Below are 20,748 nucleotides of genomic sequence, written 5' to 3'. Positions count from 1 at the left end.
GTCTACCTGTGCTGGTGATTTTTAGCTTATTAGTACTGAATATGCTGGTGTTTGCATGTTTGTCATTTTTGACTTCCTCCACTTTCACACAGATTTTACTATGAGCTGATATAAAAACAGTAGAGGAAGAAAAAAAACAAACCTCAAAGATCCTTTAAATACAAAGATGTTGCTCCACACTGGATTTATTTATTTATTCAATTTATACTACAAAGTTCATCTTCATGTTAACATAAATATTTGCAGGTCTGAACACGTTTAAGAGGCCTGTAGTGTCTTAAGTCACATCCATCACAGCCTGAGAGTCCTTTGGCACTGGGAGGCTGTGAGGGTTCACATTTCATCCAGGGGTTCGGTGTGAAGCTTCAGACGGTTTCACCAGTTCTGTTTCAACTACAACGAGTGTGTTTCTACTGTGTTCACATCCTGATGTAAACCAGGACAGAAGCTGGGACTGTAACTCACAGTTTAAGAAGCAGACAGATGCAGTTTTCCTGTGCAGCAGCAGCTACAGCAGGTCTTCACCGGGGTCGACAGGCCCCTGTCGCCCATTCTCAGTCGGAGCCTTCCTGGTTCTCCAAGATCGGATCTGAGGGCACAGACACATCAATGTGGTTACAGCACGTGCAACATCTGTTTGATTCCAGCTGTGGACCTTTGTTTACTGTCTGCAAGGAGATAACAAAACCCCTCGACAGCTCAGCGTGTTACCTGTCAGAGTGCTGCTGATGTTGGGAGGAGACACAATCAGCACGGCGCTGCCAGATGTTATCCCAGAATGCACCACTGGACCGTTGACAGAGGAGGAACCGAGGCCCTGACACACAGTGATGGAAGATTTAACTGAGCTGCTTTACCTTTCAAAATAAACCTGAAATCTTCAGATGATCTTTGTGTTTGTTACTTTCAGTTATTAACTTTGTTTGCAAAGAAAGAAGAAACAAGAACATGGTCTCTGTTTCTACCTTCTCACTGAAGTCATCCACCATTGGCTCCTGTGTTTCCGTGACAACACTCTCTGAACCCTCCAGGAGACTTGTGGCATCGAGGCGGTCATCCTGGCTCCGCCCTTCTGTCTCAACGACCAGCTGTGATTGGCTGAGATGGTCTGAGGGGGCGGGGTCAGAGGTGACTGTCTGGATGATGACACCATCACTGGAGCACAAGCCGTCGGTCTTAAGGAAGTAAAAATGTACGAGAGAAACTCAGGGGGACTGAGGGGGACAACAAACAGACTTGGGGGCCTACAGAGAGATTCAGGGAGACTGAGGAACCACAAATACACAAAACAACAACAGAGGTCACAGATTCGTCTAACTGACCGACAGGCTGTGAAGGATGATGTGCTCATGTGATGTTGGAGAGGAGCCGGTCGTCAGGGTAACCGTGCTGTTATTGGCTAAATTGAGAGGAAGGCCCTGAGTGGCGGAGAGGCTGAGGGGCAGGCCCTGATTGGATGTTGTCTGGAGGTAGTAGGTCCCTGGGGTGCCGGTGGGCTGCAGGTGGAAAGACTGAAAACAGCAAACGGAGCAGTGAAAGTGAGGAGCTTCCTAATTTCAGCAAACCTAATTTTCAAATGGGCCTTTTATTTTTCAGATTTTCAGTTAAAAGTTGTGCTGTTTCAGATAAAAATCAAACTATAACTTGAGAATGTCCTGTCACATTTAGAAACACTGAATACACAATCATACTGTACAGTGTGACTGCATCGTCTTACAGGCAGGATCTCGAAGGTCTGTAGGGCTCCTGTGTTCAGAGTGATGGTTTCACTGTCACTGGACACTGCTGAAGAATCTGACGCTTTACAGAGAAACACAGAGATCCACTGTCAGGAATCTGTGACGCACAGGACGCTCAGTGCCAGATGTACAAACATCTGCAGCGTAGAAACAATGTGGGTTTAAGAGAAACATTAAAAGCGTCTTTATGAAGCCACTTAGCATCAAGTCTACACAACGAACAAAAGCAACATTCACATCACAGCTGGACTTTCAGTGACTCAGGTCTGACTGAGGCCTGCGACGTGCTACGATGAGTCTCACCCAGGTGTGTGATCTGCAGCGGGATCTGTACGGGAATCTGCAGCGCAGCCACAGAGCTGGGGGCGGGGCTGACACCGCTTTCCTCCATTCGGGTGAGTCGGATCTGGAACGAGGAGGAGGAGGGGCTTCCTGGTCCGGACGGCGGCTGTGAAGACATCAGCTCCTGGAGGCCCTTCAGGAGGACTGGACGCATACATACACCCATCAATCAACAACACTTAGCAGATTCAGTGCAGCACTGACCAGAGGTGGTGCCGCCAATCAAAGCTGAGATCCAGCTGTTTTTCTAACTGATAAAAAACAAGTTTGTCAAAAAAAAAAGACAACTTGTAGACAGACACCGGCCTGATGACAGTTTCCTGAAATCAGCTTTGGGAAAGCTTGATTGTGTGGGTTCGTGGGTGTGTACCGTTGAATGGGATCTCCTTGTGATTGGCTACTTGTCTCTTGATGCTCCACCACTTTGATCGCAGCCACTGAGGAGAACGGACGCTGCTCCACCCGCCTGCAAGATCCTCCCACTGGATTTCATTCTCATCGTCCACTTCCAGGTCAGATATCCTGGAACATAAGGTTTAACTTTATGTGACTCACACACACACACACACACACACACACACACGTGACTCTGTACCTGCGTATGAGGTTCAGGTCATCGTCCTTCGTCCACTCGGTTCCTCCGCTGTGTTTCCAGTTCAGGTAGTTCAACCATTTTGACCGACACTGTTTCTCTGAGCGCGTGCGAACCTGATCGGCGACCAACGCCCAGGAGACGCCTCCTGTGACAGCTGACCCCGGCGACACACCTGCCATCTCGTACACGACCTCGGCGAGACGCCTCTCCTCCTCCTCACTCCATTTACCTGTTTTACAAAAAGCACATGCATAATGTAATCAATCAACATGACCCGGACCTGGACCTGGACCTGGACCAGCAGCATAAAGTGGATCATCAATTCAAAATGAACCTATAAAAACACTGGAGGCCAAAATTGTAATTTTCCTAAATATGGAAACTTCCCCCTGAATGTTTTGTAGCTGGTGCCTCTACAATAAGAGAGAACAGTGAGACGTATTTGTGTGAACTCCATATTTACATACACACAGACTGAGGTGGACCAAACAACACAGTAGAGTTTAGAGGAGAAAGGATCAGTTTGGTCTGGACATCTCTAGTCAGAGATCATCACCTGTGTTACACGTGTCCTTCATCAGTCGGCAGCGGTCTTTGACAGAAGAGGCACTTCGACCCAGAGCTGCTCCGATAGTCGCCCAGTCGTTCCCGTGCTTCTCCTTCAGCCTGGACACACACATCGGAGAGAATCAGTCAAACTCACATGTGATTTCTTTAACTTCAAATGAGGAGAGAGAGAGACACACACACACACACACACACACACAGAGGTTTTACTTACGCTTTTAGCTTCTCTATCTCATCAGGCGTATACCTCAGGAAGAAAACCAGAACACATTACAATTCAAAATAAGAAAATAATCGGATCCTCTGTGTTCTCTGACATTCCCTGTGTAAACTCACTTGCCAACATGGTTGCGGTTGTCGTACATTCGCAGGACTCGTCTGTAGACGGCGAACAGCGGTCTGTTTAACCCCAGGGCCACAGAGCGGTAGAAATCCTTCCTCTCCTCTTTGGACATCTCAAAAATAATCTCTGCTGGGTCCTCGATGCCTCGGCCCTGAAACAGACAAACACACAGGAGACACTGAAAGATCAACGTTACAGACATATCAGAAATAAAGAGAGAAACGGCATCAGACTGTAATGTACCTTTACGTATCGATCGATGTTGCTCGTCAGAATGTCAATCTCCTCTTTAGACCACATACCCTGTTTCCACTTATGACCTGAAATGGAAGAAAGTTGTTGAAGGTTGAACTCGGTTGTTTTTTATTTCTAAGATTAAATATCTTTACTATGGAAAAGTTATCAATACACATTCATGTCTGAGAAACAAACAAACCTGCACACACAGGAAGAGGATAAATGAAATGATTAAACTTAAAAAGGACATGGATTCATCCGCAGTGGAAACCACTATATGTCCCTGTGTTTACCTTTGTTAGCCAGAGTGTCTTTGTCTTCTTTTGTGGTGAACCAGGCCTGACTGACAGGTGACACCTCTGTCTTCTGATTGGGCGACAGCGAGTCCTCATCTTCCTGCAGAATCTATACACAAGGACATTTGTCAGGCCACAACCACACAGGAGTCAAACCTTCGTCCATGAACTGTTTGTCGTGGCTCATTGCATCACATGTTAATCTCAGGCTGGTCATCAGTCACACAGACTATACATTAGTGGAGCTGTTCAGTGCTGTTCTGCACATATCACCTGTCACTCTGTACCTGAATCTGAGCGACACCATCCTCAGAGAGATCTCCATCTGCTGTTGCCGTCATCGTCACCGCGAAGCCCTCGTCATTCTCCGACACTGAGCAGAAGAGAAAGCCTGAATATCTGAAGCTTATTTACCTAAAACCAAAGCTTCATTAGTCTGTAGCTGTGTTTCATATTTAGGGAAAAATCCTCCGAATCAGACTCAAATTTAAATCTAAATCTCAGACTGTTTTACATCTTAAAGGAAAGGAGACTTTTGCAAACCAGGTGCTGAGGTTTGACATCGTGTCTGGGATATAAATGTGTGACTCACTCGGGAAAGTGACCACAGAGAACTGAGGTGTGCCCAAGTCTTCATGTTCTTCTGCAGAGAGACGCAGCTTCTTCTGAAGTGGCTCTGAGTCCTCATCTAAAAAGACAAATGGCATGTTCTTCACTCTCACGTCGACACCGTTGAAGTTCATTTGGAGGGAGAGGAATTAACATGCAGAGCCAATAAGAAGCAAGGAAAGATAAAAATGCAAAGCCCACCGCTGGGAGGACAGTGCAGTATGATGCTTCCATCACTGTCCTGAGAGAGTGTCACCGACTTCACTGTTTCTAATGCTGAAGCCTCCTCATCCTCTGCTGCTGAACTCATCCTGCGCCTGCTGAGAAATGACATGCAGTTATCGAAGAATTCTGCCAATCAGACGTCACAAACACCAGGAAGGGAAACTAAAGCTGGCCCCAGGTTTACCCCACACCATCTGGACCTACATTCTTTCTTTAATCACAAATTTATTAGAATAAATGTATTAGAATAAATGTATTAGTACATCATTAGAGGGACTCTGTGTCTGGACTGTCTTTTAGTTTGCTGTAACATCCTGTGTTATCACAGTGTTTCTTTTGCTTCCAGCTCCTGGTCCTGAACATCACTGTCAAGTCTGTGGGTAAAACACAAACGTACACAGTCTAAAATATAAATCAAACATTTGTTCAAATTCACATCTCAGGTAAACAATGTCAGTGAGCTGTGACATCAGTCAGGGCCCAAACTTTCAGAACCTTATTTGTTCTAGTTTTAATAGACTGATGAAGCTACTTGGATGAGTAGTGAAACATTTCGAGCTAAAAACTAGACTCAACCTCTAGATAACTTCACCTGGACGACTGAGACTCTTCACAGATCTATTTTAAAAAGTTAATAAAATTAAAAGTGCATTTAATTATGGAAATGTCCGTTTATTATTTTTACTTAAAACCTGTAATATGCCTAAAGTTTGATTTTATTTATTTGCTCGGTACCGCCACCCACTGATTTCCAATTGAAGCGGGTCGCTGTAACGCAGCGCACTTTACTACATTGGCCATAACTTGTCCTAATGTGTTTGTGCTTGGTGCTCAGTTTGTTTGCCGAATAACAGGCTGGGTCCCTTTAAAAAGGTTTCACTTCAATCTAAAGTTGGTCGTTTATTTATTGTTCACAAATGACCCAGAAAGTGTAAAATTGGTGAATTTTCCAATGGAGTTTGTCCAAGTTCATATGCATCAGCAGCGCAAACACTGTGATAGATCTGTGACTTCAGTCTGTTCACGCCACCATTAGAGATTATTGATCTCCGCAACAGCGTGATTGATTATGATCAGTGATATTTAAGGACGGCGTCACTTCTCCTCTGTGGGTGCAGCTCACACACGATGCTAACCGCTAACATCCAGCAGCTCAATGAAAGACGAAAAAACCTCCGGCGCCATGTTAGTCGTCAAAGCGAAGCCGGTGTTGTCTGTGCGATTTGACGCTGTTGTGTCGCTTTATTGTGTTTTTGTGGTGATTTTTCCCAAACTGTTGTTTTCCTGTGCCCCCCAGACTTCCAGCCCGAACACAAAGTGAATTTTACTTTTGATTTGGGTACTTACTTCCTGTTTTTGGTCCGGGGACTTCGAGTTACCAGGATGAAGAAAGTGCCAGGATGGAGGCTCCGCGGCCGAGGGCCCGCCACTGGGGCGCCAGGTATGAAGACTCTCCGTAAACTGAACAGTTCTACGTATTTGCCGTCTGTCAGAAATAGCAAAGTAAAAATAATGACTGTTTTGTCTTGATGTGATATGAGTGACTTTATTTCACATGTTCGTTTCTGAGTATTGTGATTCAGTTTTAGCGTGAGACACAAACCTGGCAACCATACTGTGCTCTTTAAAAATCGGTCCGGGTAACAATCGAACTTTTTTGGCTGAAATATTAATAAGTCGATATTAAAATTTGACAGTGACAAAAAATAAAATGTGACGTTTTTAATGCATTTTGTATTTTATATATACGTTTATTTTAAAAAATACGCATTGACGTTAGTTCCGCAGTTTTTTGGATCGGGCACTATTTGGCGACGTACGGAACTTGCAAGCTGCACAAACACAAGACGCACATTTTGAAATTTACAGCTGTCGCGTTAATTTAGCCGAGGAATGGGAGAACAGCCAGTGAGAGTGTAAGTTCGGCTTTATTCATGCTTTATGTGTGTTTCGATCATCTCGTTAAATATCGATATGACTGAACATGTGATGGTTTTTAATTGACCTGAACAAAACACACTGATTTCCTGAGGTTCGTGTTTCTTAAGAGACCAGTAAAAAGGTCCACCATCCTCTCAAATGCTGATATTTCTATTATTTTAAGGTTCATCTCAGTCTGAATGCGGCCAGTCTGACACCAGCCTGATCGTGTCTGGATCCTTCACACTTTTACTGCCACATACATGTTTTATACATGTGTTGTATTGGCTGTACATGTTGACCAATGTATGACTGTAGTTACGTGTGTGTGTGTGTGTGTGTGTGTGTGTGTGTGTGTTTGTTTGTTTGTTTGTTTGTTTGTTTGTTTGTTTACAGCTTGGCCTGTGGGGATGTTGAAGGTAAACTCAACGTTCTATTCACCCGAGTCCAGACCATCCAGAAGAAGACCGGACAGTTTGACGTGAGGGTTCAGTTTTAAAGTGGTGTCTAATTCTAAGAGTTACTACACTGGAGTACTATTTACTACTGAAACAAACATGTAAACACGTTGGTCTACAAGTATTCAAAATCCTACGTAGGTAGAAGTACTGCAGTATTATTAGTTAATTGCAGTTAAGTACAGAAGTTTGAGTAAATGTATGTTCCCTGTCCTCATCCTGAAGTCGTGTGTTGATGTCTCCTGCTGTTTTCCTGCAGCTGCTGCTGTGTGTTGGAGAGTTTTTTGGAACCACCCCAGAGGCCGAAGCAGAGTGGCAGCAGTACAGAACTGGAGCCAAGAAAGGTACAAAACATCTGGATGAACCAGCTGTTAAACTCATTTCTAAACTTTGGGATTTCATGCTTTGACTGGCTGAGGAGGAAATCAGTATCAGTTTCTTTAACCAAAGTCTCTCCTGGTCCCAAGCTCCCATCCACACTTACATCCTTGGAGCAGCGAGTCAGGAGACGCTGAAGAACTTCCCCAGCGCTGACGGCTGTGAGCTGGCTGAAAATATTACGTATCTGGGTAAGATGGCTGCCACATTTCACTCATCTCTGGGGCTACAACTGAACCAACAATTACTAACTAACAGTTGACTGACTGTTCGCCCTTTAATATGTCAGGATCTGCTAAATGCATGTGAAAGTTTCCTGTAGTTGGAAATTCTGGCTTCACATTGCTTGTTAGTCCAATTAAAGCTGCAGGACCTTAAGATTTTCAGTTTACTATCACACAACATGGTATGTGTGTGTGTTTTAGGTCGGCGAGGTGTGTTCACAGGCGTGTCTGGACTACAGATCGCCTACGTCAGTGGTCAGGAGGCCCTGCAGGAACCGGCCCCGGCTCACTGCTTCACATCCAAAGACCTGATAGCCCTCGTGGGTCCGCTGACCAGCAGCTCCAAGTTCAGAGGGGTCGACATCCTGCTGACGTCACAGTGGCCCCGAGGAGTGTGGCAATACGCGAACAACCCGGTAACGAGGAGCTCAGCTCCACAGTATCCAAACACAGCTGGATCCAGACTGGACTCTAAGGCTCGGCTGCTGTTTGCATGTGTCTCTGTTGCAGGAAGTGAACACTAAGTCCTGTGGGAGCAGCTCTGTCGCCGACCTCGCAGACAAGCTGAAACCACGGTACCACTTTGCTGCACTAGAGGGCGCTCACTATGAAAGACTCCCATACAGGTAGACTGCACACCTCAGGAGTTCTCCTGCACAGTACCTTTACTCTGATGTATTCCAGTGGTTTGTGCCACAATTGTTTCTGCTTCCTCCCCAGAAATCATGTTGTTCTCCAGGAAAACGCTCAGCACGTCAGCCGCTTCATCGCCCTGGCGACCGTCAACAACCCCGGCAAGAAGAAGGTGAGTGGGTCCATGAACTGATCACACAGAGCAGCTGGAGCTGCAGTGGGCATGACACACAGCTCATGAGCAATTAAGGTGCCACAATCCTGTTGCAGCAATTTACACCAACAGTCTCTGAACACGTGAGTGAAGCTGCACAGAACCTCTTGCAGAACCTTCCTGAGAAGCTTCACACTGTGAAGTTTTCTTTGGCATCACAATAATAACAGGCGTGTCCATGGCTGCACTGTGTGGGGATTATCCCCAGATTGAAGTGAGACAAAGAATAACAAGAACAAATTCTCATTTATTTGTTGTATTTTCGGAGACTGTGGAAACTCCTGTCACGTGCTGAGCTGCCTGTCGTCTGTCTGCAGTACCTGTACGCCTTCAACATCATCCCCATGAAGACCATGGATCCGTCGGAGCTGGTGAAGCAGCCGCAGGACGTGACGGAAAACCCCTACAGACGCTCCACAAAAGACAAGCCAGACACACAAATGAAAGGCCTCAGCACCACAGAAGAAGAGGTACAGAGAGTGTGTCTGTGTATACAGGAAACACTAGGAGGTCACAGTCGAGTATAAAGACTTGAGGTTAAAAGTTACTGTGGACTCACGTGTGCAGACATCTCTTCCCTGTCTCTCTGTCCCCCATCTGTTCAGGAGCCGGCCCGTCAGTTCTTCTTTGACCTGAGCAAGACACAGGGCGGGGCTCCTCGGGGCCGCGGCAGGAAGCGGCATCCGGACGGGGACGGACGAGACCAGCAGCACGATGGACACCATCAGAAACAGCCCCGCAGGCACCGTGAGTCCAGCCAGTCTGGGAAAACCTCTACACCTGTTTGTACACGAGGAGACATTAACAACATCTGTACCGTTCAGGGAGACGTTCACTTCGTCAGGATTCAATTATCTGATGTCCGTCACAGATAACCTGCAAACATCCACTGGATGCTACGTGTGTTTTAATATGTTGTTTCTTTATTGTGTGTAGCTCAGCCCACTGGTCCCTGCTGGTTCTGTCTGGCCAGTCCTCAGGTGGAGAAGCACCTCGTCATCAGCATAGGGACAGATGTGAGTTTATACCTTAGATCATAAACAACATACGACCAATCAGACCATTCATTCATACACGAAGAGCCTGGATTTGTTATTCTAAGAGTGTGAGAACGATGGGCCTGTGTTCAGGTGGCTGTAACTGAACACAGCTAATGTAGTAACTGTAGGTAAAAGCCTCTCACCTGCATGAGTTTGTGTGCAGTGTTACCTGGCTCTGGCCAAAGGAGGACTGACCACCCACCACATGCTGATCCTCCCCATCGGGCACTACCAGTCTGTGGTGGAGCTGAGCTCAGAGGTGGTGGAGGAGATGGAGAAATACAAGTCGGCCCTGAAGAGTTTCTACAAGAGTCGAGGAGAGCGCTGCGTGCTGTTTGAGAGGAATTACAAAAGCCAACACCTGCAGCTCCAGGTAGAAACACACGACCCAAACAAACTCATGACCCCTGGTGATGACCTTTAGCTTTTAATCCAGAACATATGGTCAGTTTATTAGGAACACCTGTTCGCCTTCATGCATGGGACAATGTTCTTACATTTCAAAAGAACTGCCATTATTTCTGAGAATATTTTGGAATAAGCTTTTTAAATCAACAGCTACCTCGATTTGATCCTTTTGGAGACTGAAAATGTGTTTAATGTCAAACAGCCCAAGAGCAAACATGTAAATGATCTTTTTCCCCAATAATCTTCTCACTCACCGGTGCGTTCAGTCAGAACATGCTGAAGGTTTTTTGCTCTGTTGATGTTCAGGTGGTCCCGGTACCTCTGGACCGCTGCACCACAGAGGACATCAAGGAGGCATTCACGGTCCAGGCTCAGGAGCAAGAGATGGAGCTAATGGAGATCCCTCAGCACACCGACCTCAAACAGGTGCGTGTGTCGATAAGCAGCACACACACCTGCTGTTTGAGTAACACCTGTGCTGATGTGAGGGATGTGGGAAATAACAGAGAGAATCCATAGACTTAACCTTTAAGTGTGTGTGTTGGGCAGATTGCTCCTCCTGGGACACCGTACTTCTATGTGGAGCTGGACTCCGGGGAGAAACTCTTCTACCGCATCCAGAAACGTTTTCCCCTGCAGTTTGGACGGTAAGCAGCAGCTCTCAACACAGACTGAGGCAAATAAACCTCAGGCTACAACCACAGAAAAGCCACTTAGGAATCAGTCGTCAAGAGTAGGACAGACACTTTCTCACTTAGATCCACTTCATGACACTCAGGGTGGGTTTTTAAATCACAAGAGCAGCAGAGAAACAGGTCGTCACACACAGCTGGAATTATTACTGAGGTGAAAAACTACCCAGATATGATCTGAACAGGATTCAAATGGGTTAAAGGCCATCGACAAGTGAAATCACTGAGGAGCACAGTGACTATTTAAATCACATGATGCAGGTGTAAAACTGGTCTTAATGTGCTGCCTCGTCAACACAGGGAGGTTCTGGCCAGCGAGGCGGTTCTGAACATGCCGACTCGAGCCGACTGGAGGGAGTGCAAACAGAGCAGGGACGAGGAGGAGGACACCTGCAAACAGCTGAGAGACGCCTTCCAGCCGTACGACTTCGCCTGGGCCGACTAACACACACACACACACACACACACACACACACCTGACACTCATTTTTTACCTTTTTGTTTGAACAGCAGCTTAACACGTCTGTCGTTTCTATTCCTCTTTTGTTTTAACGCTGGGAAATACTTTTTAAATTTATTTCTTGTATTTTGTAAACAATAAAGTCTTATTTTGGGATTCTGGTCTGAAGCTTCTTAAAATGCATCTTTATCTTTAATATCCTGTGAACTGCAGCTGTTTGGGCTATTTCTCCTCAGCATCAATGAAACTGAGGGACATTATTTAATGATTCTAGGTCAGAAATGGTTTAAGAAGGTCTGAAGAAATGTTCTTTAAAGGCTCATTTTAACACAAATCAGTTTTAGTTTATTTGGCTTCTTAAAGATAAATTTGAGCTGTATCCATCAAAATATGTGCATAAAACTCCACAATTGTTTTATTAAAAAAAAAAAAAAAAAAATCAAAGCTTGTAACCTACAAAGTAAAATAAAGTCACACGGTAAAACTCAGTTAGCTGCACAAAGCCTGTTAGACCACAGCTCATCAGGCAAACTCAATTTTACAGAAACTCCAGAGGGCAGCAGAGGCAGAAAAGTCTGGTCTGTGTTGCAGATTCTTGACACCAGATGAAAAAGTTGAATTTACTGTGTACAAATAATCAGAAAACATGAAGGCTCAGGCTCCATACTCTCACAGGGCGACGTGGCCATCCAGCATGGGTCCGAGCAGGGTTATTATTAAACTCAATCTCTAAAGCGGTGAGCGTCAAAGTGAAGGGGGGGGGGGGTGTTAGACAAAGTCTCTGGACTTCTTGATGGCACAGCAGAGCATCATGCTGAAGATCATCCCAAAGATCTGGGGGGAGGCAGAAGACAAATGTGGAGGTAATTAGGCAGAACCTGTTTACTCAAGTCTCCTGCACTGCAGCAGTTCAAACGTTACGTTGGAATAGTCCTTTATAAAAGCCAGAAAACTGGTTCCGGCTTCTCATATGTGAATATCTGTACTTGTACGAGCGCACACAGAGGAATAACTCATTCACAGCTCATGAGGCCTGCTAATGCTAACAGCAAATACAGCCCAGACCCAACAAGCTCAATTAGAGCTAATTTACTTTAAGCTGTCACACCAACCCAGGGAGAAATTACTGATTAAACCCACGAGACTCCGAGTGCCCAGAGAGGTCTGAGGACACCTGTGGTTACAGGTAACACACCTGGTGCATTGTTGGTAACAAGGTGGGCAAAGGGACTGAGGCAGAGCTGACACATGACTAAAAACTGCTCTGCCTCAACATCTATACACGTTGAACTGCACCGGCCAGGTCCATTAGTCAGTTATCCCTCTGAGCAGGCTAACTGTTTCCCTCTGTTTCCAGTCTTTATGCTAAGCTAAGCTAACTGGCTGCCACTTGTTTGCTGTGAGTAGATTTGTGTTGAACTCACTGTGATGACGCCGATCCCGATGCCGACGCCCCCAATGACGTGCTGCCGGTTGTTGAACATCTCGTCGATGGCGCTCGGGCAGCTCTGAGAGAAAACAGGGGTTTTCTACTGTGCATGTGTGTGTGCAGCACTACTGCTTCAATTATGACTGTACATCATCTATTCAAGCAATGATCAACAAATCTGCTGATTCAGACATTTGAGGATTTGCTCCTTTTATCATTTCAAACTGTGGGTTTGGCTCCGACAGGCACTTTTCACTGTGCCAACTGAAGAATATCAGCCTGTGATATGGACTGTGATTAAGTCTTAAAAATGAGTTGGATTATAAACATTGTGAAGAAGTCACTGTCACAACAACATGCTCTTCTGTTGAGCGTCAGGAACAGACTACGCTGTTCTCTGTGTGTGTGTGTGTGTGTGTGTGTGTGTGTGTGTGTGTGTGTGTGTGTGTGTGTGTGTGTGTGTGTGTGTGTGTGTGTGTGTGGTACCGTGGTGACGAGGATTTCCATTCCCTCCTTCTTGGGGCAGATATCTTTGATGGCATCGACCACGGTTCCTGTCGGCCCACAGCAGTTCAGCTGAAGAGGAAAAGCAGTTAGTTGATCCTTCCCTCATGGTTAATGCAGGACAGACAGGTGACTGTCTGTTTGTGTCTGTGATTGTTATGGTTAATGCAGGACAGACAGGTGACTGTCTGTCCTGCATTAACCACAACAATCACAGACAAACACAGACAGGTGACTGTCTGTGTTTGTGACTGTCTGTGTTTGTCTGTGATTGTGACTGTCTGTGTTTGTCTGTGATTGTGACTGTCTGTGTTTGTCTGTGATTGTGACTGTCTGTGTTTGTCTGTGATTGTGACTGTCTGTGTTTGTCTGTGATTGTTGTGGTTAATGCAGGACAGACAGGTGACTGTCTGTGTTTGTTATTCAGCACAAGTAACAAAACTAAAGATCAACATGACAACACAGGTCAGTCATACGAGCTGCAGGTTTAGGACGATACTGGGTCGTGTATTTATATTTGAAGTGGCATTGGGCTGGTGAATGACTGTGTGTGTTCTCACGCCCATGTGGATGAGGCGCAGAGTCTCCTTCAGGGCTTCCTGTTTGGTGTCCCTGTAGTTGGTGTAGGTCTGCTTATATAGCTCTGTGAAGTCCTCCACCACCTGAGGACAACAACAGTCTGTTGACATCGACCACCACCAGCAGCATGAAGGTGAAGGTGAGGACATGTGTCGTTTACCTTCTCCCTGTTGGAGAAACCCCAGATCCCTGCAGCCACTTCCACAGCGAAGATCAGGAGCAGGAAGACGAAGAACTACAGAAGAAAACAAGAGTCTGTTTACTACTAAAGTCGTGACATTCAGGTTAGAGGCGCTGCCACCCTGACAGGACACACAGACAACAAACACTCACCAGTCCCAGCATGCACGGCGACTCTTTGATGGCACCGCAGCAGCCCAGGAAGCCCACGACCATCATCAGAGCCCCCGCCGCCACCAGGATGTACACACCTGTAACCACACACACACACACATCAGGGCCTGATCGATGCCACTTTACGATCACACTCCACATTTTATAGGACAGAGTGTTGAGGAGCACATGAACTGATGGATGATTTGCCTGCAGGTTGCTCTTACATTTTCATTGTGTGTCAGAGCTGAACGCAGCAGCAGTAACTCCAGACCTGCATGTGGTTTTTAATGTTTCACCTCAGCAACGCATCAACAAACTTTGTCAGATTTCATGAGGCTGAATCATATTAAGACATGAATGTAGGAAAACAGTAACCACAGAGCTGGTGTTGTAAGTGCATTGACCACACACACAAATATTCCTCCTCCAGAGCTGTTATTAGAATGTTTATGGTCTCAGGCCAATCCCCTGTCGCCTGACCATGACCCCCCCCCCCCCTCAGCTCGCTGGAAGCGAAACCAAAACAGTGTGGGGAGGGAGCGAGTTCATTTTTCTGTGACAGTTCTTCTGAGAATACACAAGTCGAGGACACAAAGACGTCCCTGTCCCCCGGTGAAGAATGGAAGCTATGTGCTGGGGGTTGTGCAGGCTGGAGGAGCCGCCTGGCTGGAGACCAGCTCTGGCCTCAGCTGGTTCCTGCCCCTGATCGCCGAGCACCATCTGTCATTAAAGCCCAGCTGCCCCGATAATAATGATACTGGTGATACTCTGTCAGCAAATCAAAGTATTGGTACCAATACTCTCACTGTGTGATGGACTAAAGTAGATTGACTAAAATACTGAAGGTACTTTTTTAACTTTCATTTATCACGGCTTCTTTACAGACCGAACCACTTGTCGTCCTCCTGGACCATTTACTCACTCAGCACTACACAACTGTAACACTGACAAAGACCATTTTCCTCTGTAATGTTTACATTTGGTTCCTCATACCTGTCACATGCATCAATGGAGATATTTACTAAACATCTGGACATTTATTAGAGAGAGCAGCAGACACAAACCAGCTACAGACCTTTATCTGGACTGGACTATTTTTACACTGCAGTTCTACTTGAGTAAAGAAGCCTGAGTACTTCTTCACCACTGCATATACATATATACACACACACACTTTACAGTTTACCCACAAACCTGCAGCATAACACACAGTGTGTGCTCATCACATGCACTTAACACACACTGCTGCTCAAACATGAATTCTGATGGAACTTTAATGACCTCAGAGGACGCAGCACTTCCTGTCTATTACACGGCCTTTAAAAGATAAAGCATGTTGATTTAAAGCTGCAGCTCAGGTCACTACAGCCAGAAGGTTTTCAATTCAAACTTCAGACCTTTTTGCAGTATTCACAGATAAATGCAATTAGTTTGTATAAGTAAAAATACCACAGACTTTACAGATGCTGATTTGCTGTATGGTGATCACACAACTTCACAATTATTCTGCAGATACTTTGACCATCATTGGAACCTGTTTCTGTCCACCGTACTGCAGGAACAGACCGAAACCATGTGCACTTCCTCAGGCCTTGTGAGGGCCCCTGTCCATTGGGGCCCTGGGTACTTCCTGCCCTGACTACTTCCTGCCCTGACTACTTCCTGCCCTGACTGCACCTGTGAAGTTGGTGTTTTAACGTCAAACGTCTTACCGGTGACAAAGACTGACGGCGAGTCCTGTACGTCCATCAGTCCTGCTGTCCTGGGGTCAAAACGCAGCCAGAGTCCCACCCCCAGCACTGCAGTACCTGCCAGCTGGACCAGAAAACACAACACAGCTTTACTGTCACTGCAGCACATTCAGTCTCATTTTAACGGCTGTGCTACTTCTTCATTTTGAGCTTCAGGTGGATTCATGTGGTCGTTTTCAGTCTAATTCTGACCAGTCTGCAAAGAAACATATGTATAATGTGGAAAGAACAAATGAACAGAGACACAACGAAGACACAGACAAACCAGCATTAACTATTCTGTCTCCTCCAGCTGCTGCTCTGTGCCTCCTCATAAATGTTTCACTGTTTGGAAGATTTGAGATGTGGAACCGTTTTGTCCGAGGCTAAACTCAGTTTAATCGAAATGTTCGTCCTCTCGTTTTTATTTTTTCCAGGATTTTAGCTAAATCTGTTTCTGAGCCGACATTAATGCTGCAGAAATGAAAAGAACATAAAATGGGACCTGAATGCAAAGTGAACGCCTTAAAATCATCTCATTTTACTCATCGTGAAAGAAGCACAGACTCGTGTTTGTGACTCAGTTTCTCCTCAGGAACCACAAACACAGTTTACATGGTGTCTTCATGGTGTCTTGCTCAGCGTGACCCTGACGTATGTGTTGTTGAGAAACAGATGACTGTCTGAGCTAAGTGGCAGCATTATGTCTGTTGCATTATTCAGAGACACTGGACGTCTAAAAACTACAAATGTGTGAAGCAGATTTCATGACAACGAATCCAAGAGTTTTTCCTTCTGCTCAAAGTGAGACTGAAGCAGAAACAGGCAGCACCCAGCTACCACCCACCTCAGAGTCCTGCAACACAAACTGAACAGAACAACACTGAGTCTTCACAGGCTCCAGGCATAAACAAACACTTCCTCCTCTCTTCTTCTGTCTCTTATATTCCCGTCCACACCAACTGTTGGTTGACGTCCACCTGATCAGGAAAAGGTCTAAAGGTTTCAAAGGCAGCTCCACACTGGAAATAACTTTCTGCACAAACTTTGGGCTAATTCGATATTTTCTCCAATGTGAAGTGGAAAGTAAATAAACCCTGTAGGAAACAGCTGAGCTCTTACAGCAGTAATCAGCTGGGATGTGTGCACAGGTTTGGGCTGTGACCCAGAACTCACCAACCCACACTCTGCTTCTTGTTTAAACACGAAGGTGGAAACAGTCAGTGGCACAGAAAACACACACACACACACACACCCACACACACACACACAGATTACACTAAATATCTGCTAATTCTGTCTCATAGTGAGTCACCTGGTTTCCTGCACCAGGGTTAAGTTAAGTTAAGTTAAATTAAGTTATTACCCGGCGCCTTGCTCAAGGGTCACACCTCCATCGTGGTATTAAAGGTGGACAGGGCGCTGGCTATTCACTCTGTCCCACTGACAATACCTGCTGGACCTGAGACTCGAACCTGCAATTTTCAGGTTACAAGTCTGACTCCCATTAGGGTCTAACACAGGCCGAGTGTCTGTGCAGCCTAAAATATCCCAGAACCTGACGTGTGAAATTAGAAATAATTAGGTGTGAATTTGTCAGAGTGTGTGTGTGTGTTTGCTGCAGGGTCGGGTTGTATTTACTACTCGCCTCTTCTGAAATCAATATGGAAAGTGTCCATGCAAAGCACCGACACCCTGCAGAACCAGAGCCACATCATTAGAACTGCTCTTGTTTGTGGTCAAACCTCTTCTCACATCTGATTATAAACAGGAAACTTGTGTTGTGAATGATGAGCAGATGTTAATGCACATTAACACAAAGTGGTGTTTGTGCAGAGGCAGCAATGAGCTGCTTTAGACAAACAGCACTTTCCCCCGAGGTCCACGTGGACTCTCATTACCCAGAAAGGCACTTTGCAGCACCATTAGCTGCACAAAGACAACCGCTACACAGAAATGAATAATTTCTGAGAGGTCTGGCAGCATTTCCAGGCTCAGCACTGCCTTGTGCCCTGTGCTAAACCAGGACTGAACACCAGGCACTTCATCCACCCTCTAAGACAGGACTGGGAAGTATAGTCCCAAAGTCAGAGAAACAGGAAGCCTTAAGGCTGCTTTGGAACAAATAAAGCTGTTTGTGTGATAATTACACAGTGAATCAGATCCAAACAGTCATTACACAGTCCACCTGGAGTCAGGTGATAACAGCAATAACAGTGTGGACACTCAGTCAGTCACACCATCACTATTCTGTTTGAATGTGTAGTGGAGCATGTCTGCAGGTGCACAGGGGGTTTACTGAATACCTGCCTATAAGCAGCCACAGATACGTATCAGTGCACAGCTCACAGGGCGTCATGTTCCCCGAGTTCAGCCTGTAAGGCGGCGTCTCCTCCCAGACAACATAAGGGCTGCAGTCTGTGGAGGACTGCTGCCTTAGGGCCAAACACACGGAGGCTGCACACACCTGGTCCCAGCAGGTGAACGAGCTCTAGTTTTCCCCACAGCCGTTGATGCTAAAATCAGATTTGTAGTAAAGTGAAGCAAAATCAGGTAAATCTGTTCCAAGAGACTCCGAGCTCACTGGAGATTCACTGGCTCATCTTAGCAGATTCTTCTCCTTCAGTCACAGTTAAACAGTGATCCAGCTCCTCACCTCAATCAATCAGTCAATCAGTCAATAAATCAAAGCCTCTTTTCTCCCCTCAAGGACCAAACCACTTAAGACCAGCTCCACAGTCTCATGCACCGTCAGTCAGCGCAGTGGAAGCGACTCTACATACCCAGAAGAGAAAGTTGAACACGAACACCAGGTACTTGACGCACTGCAGGGCCCCCATGGCTCTCAGCTCAAGATGTCGCAGTAACAGTGTTAAGAGTTCGCCGCTGAACCGTCGTGGGAAGATGTAGCCGGAAGACTCTGTGTGCACCACAGCCCTGAGCGGCTCACCTGGGTCCACTCAGGGAGGGAGTGGGTGGAGAAATGAGCTGGAGGAGGAGGGGAGGGGGTGAGGCAAACTGCAATTGTCTATTTCTATGGCATCCACACAAACCACGTGAGCTGCACCTCGGACACCAGGTGAGACTCATTGATGAGCAGGCCAATTAGACAGGACCAGGATCCGTACTCAGGAGCTGAGAAGACTCGTCCACCTTTACTCACAGGCTGAACAATAAGATGTTAACAAAAGCTTTGACATGTCAGAGTCATCGGATCAGCAGCTGATCATCACATGAGGCCTTATGGTTTCACTCGGTCATTAGTCCAAACAGCCTGAGATCGTCCAGCTCTGACTAAGATTCTCTCTCTAAGCATTTTCTGACCAGTCAAAACGTCCAGACTAAAGTAATTAATATAATTTAACGTCTTACAGCAGAATCATGGCTCCTCCTCAGACCGTTTCCTGTAATTTCAGCCCTAATTTATAAAAACAGGTTGTTGGTCTGATGTTTCTCTGTCACAGTTTCAAACAGATAAAATCCATAAAAACGCCCATTTCAAGTCCAGTGAAAGGAAACAAAGAAAAGTGTGTTCACAGAAAACGGTTCAGACTCAGACTGTTTGAATAAACTGTTCTTTTCACTCCACATGGGCTGTGCCACATCATTTGAACAGAATAAGAATAAAAACCTACAATTTACCACTTTTAAACATTTCCTCCTGTTGGTCAGTGAGATAACTCCCGCCAGACTCCGCCCAAAAATCCTTAAAATTTCCTGGATTAAATGTAATTTAATTAAATCAACATTTCTGATCAAACATGTTGTGACAGAAACAGCTGCTCTTTCCTTCGGGATGTTTTCACACTGATTGACCTGCAGTGGTTAGTTTGATCTTTGGTCCTTCAGCTGTTTCAGTTCTATCATTATACACAGAAAACGTGAAAGAAATGTTTGTTTAGTTGTTTTTAATGTTGAGCTAAACGGAAATAAACAGAAGAGGATGGAACTTCATGACACGTTGTTCACATACGCACAAAAACCAAACGTGAATTTTTGATGAGAATAAGGTGTTTTGCTCCCTGAGACTCTTACCCAGAAGATAAAGTTGAAGATGAACAGCGCGTATTTGACGCACAGCTCCCAGCTGCTCAGCACCGTCATCTCTTCAGCCTGTGGGTCACAAATAAAACGCCAAATATCTCCACTAATATTTCAGCCTCCTGATGTTTGGCAGCTTCGTGCTCTCAGGCTCACAGCGGACCTGTCGCCGTCACTTCGTGTCTGTTCGGGTCTGATCGGCCAGCTCCGTCAGGGCTCGGGGTCAGCTGCTGGACCACCCACAGGAACAGATACAAATAGAGATTTCTGTCTTTCTCTTTTGTTCCCGCCTCTTCTATTTGCTGTTCCAGCGGAGAGAATACGGTCTTTGATTAGGGTCGATGTAAAAAAATCCAAATAAACAAATAAACCAGTCAAACAAAGCTGCCCCCCATTAAAATGAGCTGTTTTAACCATCCATCCATCATCTAGACCCCCTTAGTCCTAACCAGGGTCCCAGGGACCAGCTGGAGCCTATCCCAGCTCTCTCTGGGTGAAAGGCAGGGGTCCACCCTGGACAGGTCCCCAGTCCATCACAGGGCCACATAGAGACAAACAACCTCACACACTCACACTCACTCCTATGGGCAATTTAGAGTCACCAATCAACCTGACATACATGTTTTTGGACTGTGGGAGGAAACCAGAGGACCTGGAGAAAACCCACACAAGCACAGGGAGAACATGCAAACTCCACACAGAAAGGCCTGGTTGCGAACCCACGACCTTCTGTTTTAACCAAAGGATGT

The 20,748-nt window shown here is 45.9% G+C and overlaps 3 protein-coding genes across 7 annotated transcripts; 1 reads left to right on the top strand and 2 right to left on the bottom strand.

Moving 5' to 3' along the window:
* Nucleotides 1–153: 153 nt before the first annotated feature.
* Nucleotides 154–6,367, bottom strand: dmtf1 (cyclin D binding myb-like transcription factor 1). Of its 4 annotated transcripts, none has more exons than XM_026327118.1 (18): nt 6,301–6,365; nt 5,217–5,327; nt 4,930–5,048; nt 4,712–4,807; nt 4,407–4,492; nt 4,117–4,228; nt 3,830–3,906; nt 3,580–3,737; nt 3,458–3,490; nt 3,233–3,342; nt 2,677–2,905; nt 2,452–2,603; nt 2,043–2,225; nt 1,718–1,800; nt 1,323–1,511; nt 966–1,175; nt 712–817; nt 154–589 (listed from the first exon to the last, which is right to left on the bottom strand). In XM_026327118.1, the coding sequence occupies exons 2-18, from the start codon at nt 5,264–5,266 to the stop codon at nt 555–557; spliced, it is 2,028 nt and encodes a 675-aa protein (XP_026182903.1). In that variant the 5' UTR covers nt 5,267–5,327; nt 6,301–6,365; the 3' UTR covers nt 154–554. The 4 variants fall into 4 exon arrangements, with proteins under 4 accessions (XP_026182903.1, XP_026182905.1, XP_026182904.1 ...); XM_026327120.1 differs by having other exon boundaries at nt 4,930–5,045; XM_026327119.1 differs by lacking the exon at nt 6,301–6,365 and adding an exon at nt 6,090–6,287.
* Nucleotides 6,368–6,732: 365 nt separating this feature from the next.
* On the top strand, nt 6,733–11,490 carry cwf19l1 (CWF19 like cell cycle control factor 1). Its single transcript, XM_026326838.1, has 14 exons — nt 6,733–6,869; nt 7,270–7,354; nt 7,591–7,675; nt 7,799–7,900; nt 8,135–8,349; nt 8,444–8,559; nt 8,654–8,738; nt 9,098–9,250; nt 9,386–9,527; nt 9,717–9,796; nt 9,984–10,193; nt 10,535–10,654; nt 10,778–10,875; nt 11,221–11,490. The coding sequence occupies exons 1-14, from the start codon at nt 6,847–6,849 to the stop codon at nt 11,363–11,365; spliced, it is 1,659 nt and encodes a 552-aa protein (XP_026182623.1). The 5' UTR covers nt 6,733–6,846; the 3' UTR covers nt 11,366–11,490.
* A 212-nt stretch (nt 11,491–11,702) lies between these two features.
* On the bottom strand, nt 11,703–20,210 carry LOC113141780 (CD9 antigen-like). Of its 2 annotated transcripts, none has more exons than XM_026326316.2 (8): nt 19,994–20,210; nt 15,941–16,043; nt 14,226–14,323; nt 14,053–14,127; nt 13,874–13,975; nt 13,296–13,385; nt 12,805–12,888; nt 11,703–12,214 (listed from the first exon to the last, which is right to left on the bottom strand). In XM_026326316.2, exons 1-8 carry the CDS (start codon nt 20,060–20,062, stop codon nt 12,149–12,151), a joined length of 687 nt encoding a protein of 228 aa, XP_026182101.1. In that variant the 5' UTR covers nt 20,063–20,210; the 3' UTR covers nt 11,703–12,148. The 2 variants fall into 2 exon arrangements, with proteins under 2 accessions (XP_026182101.1, XP_026182102.1); XM_026326317.1 differs by lacking the exon at nt 19,994–20,210 and adding an exon at nt 18,742–19,511.
* Between the last annotated feature and the right edge of the window lie 538 nt (nt 20,211–20,748).

The sequence above is a fragment of the Mastacembelus armatus genome, chromosome 23 (genome assembly GCF_900324485.2).
Source record: "Mastacembelus armatus chromosome 23, fMasArm1.2, whole genome shotgun sequence".
Lineage (NCBI taxonomy): Eukaryota > Metazoa > Chordata > Actinopteri > Synbranchiformes > Mastacembelidae > Mastacembelus > Mastacembelus armatus.
The sequence above is the reverse complement of the archived record's forward strand: the minus strand, read 5'-3'. Positions and strand labels throughout refer to the sequence as shown.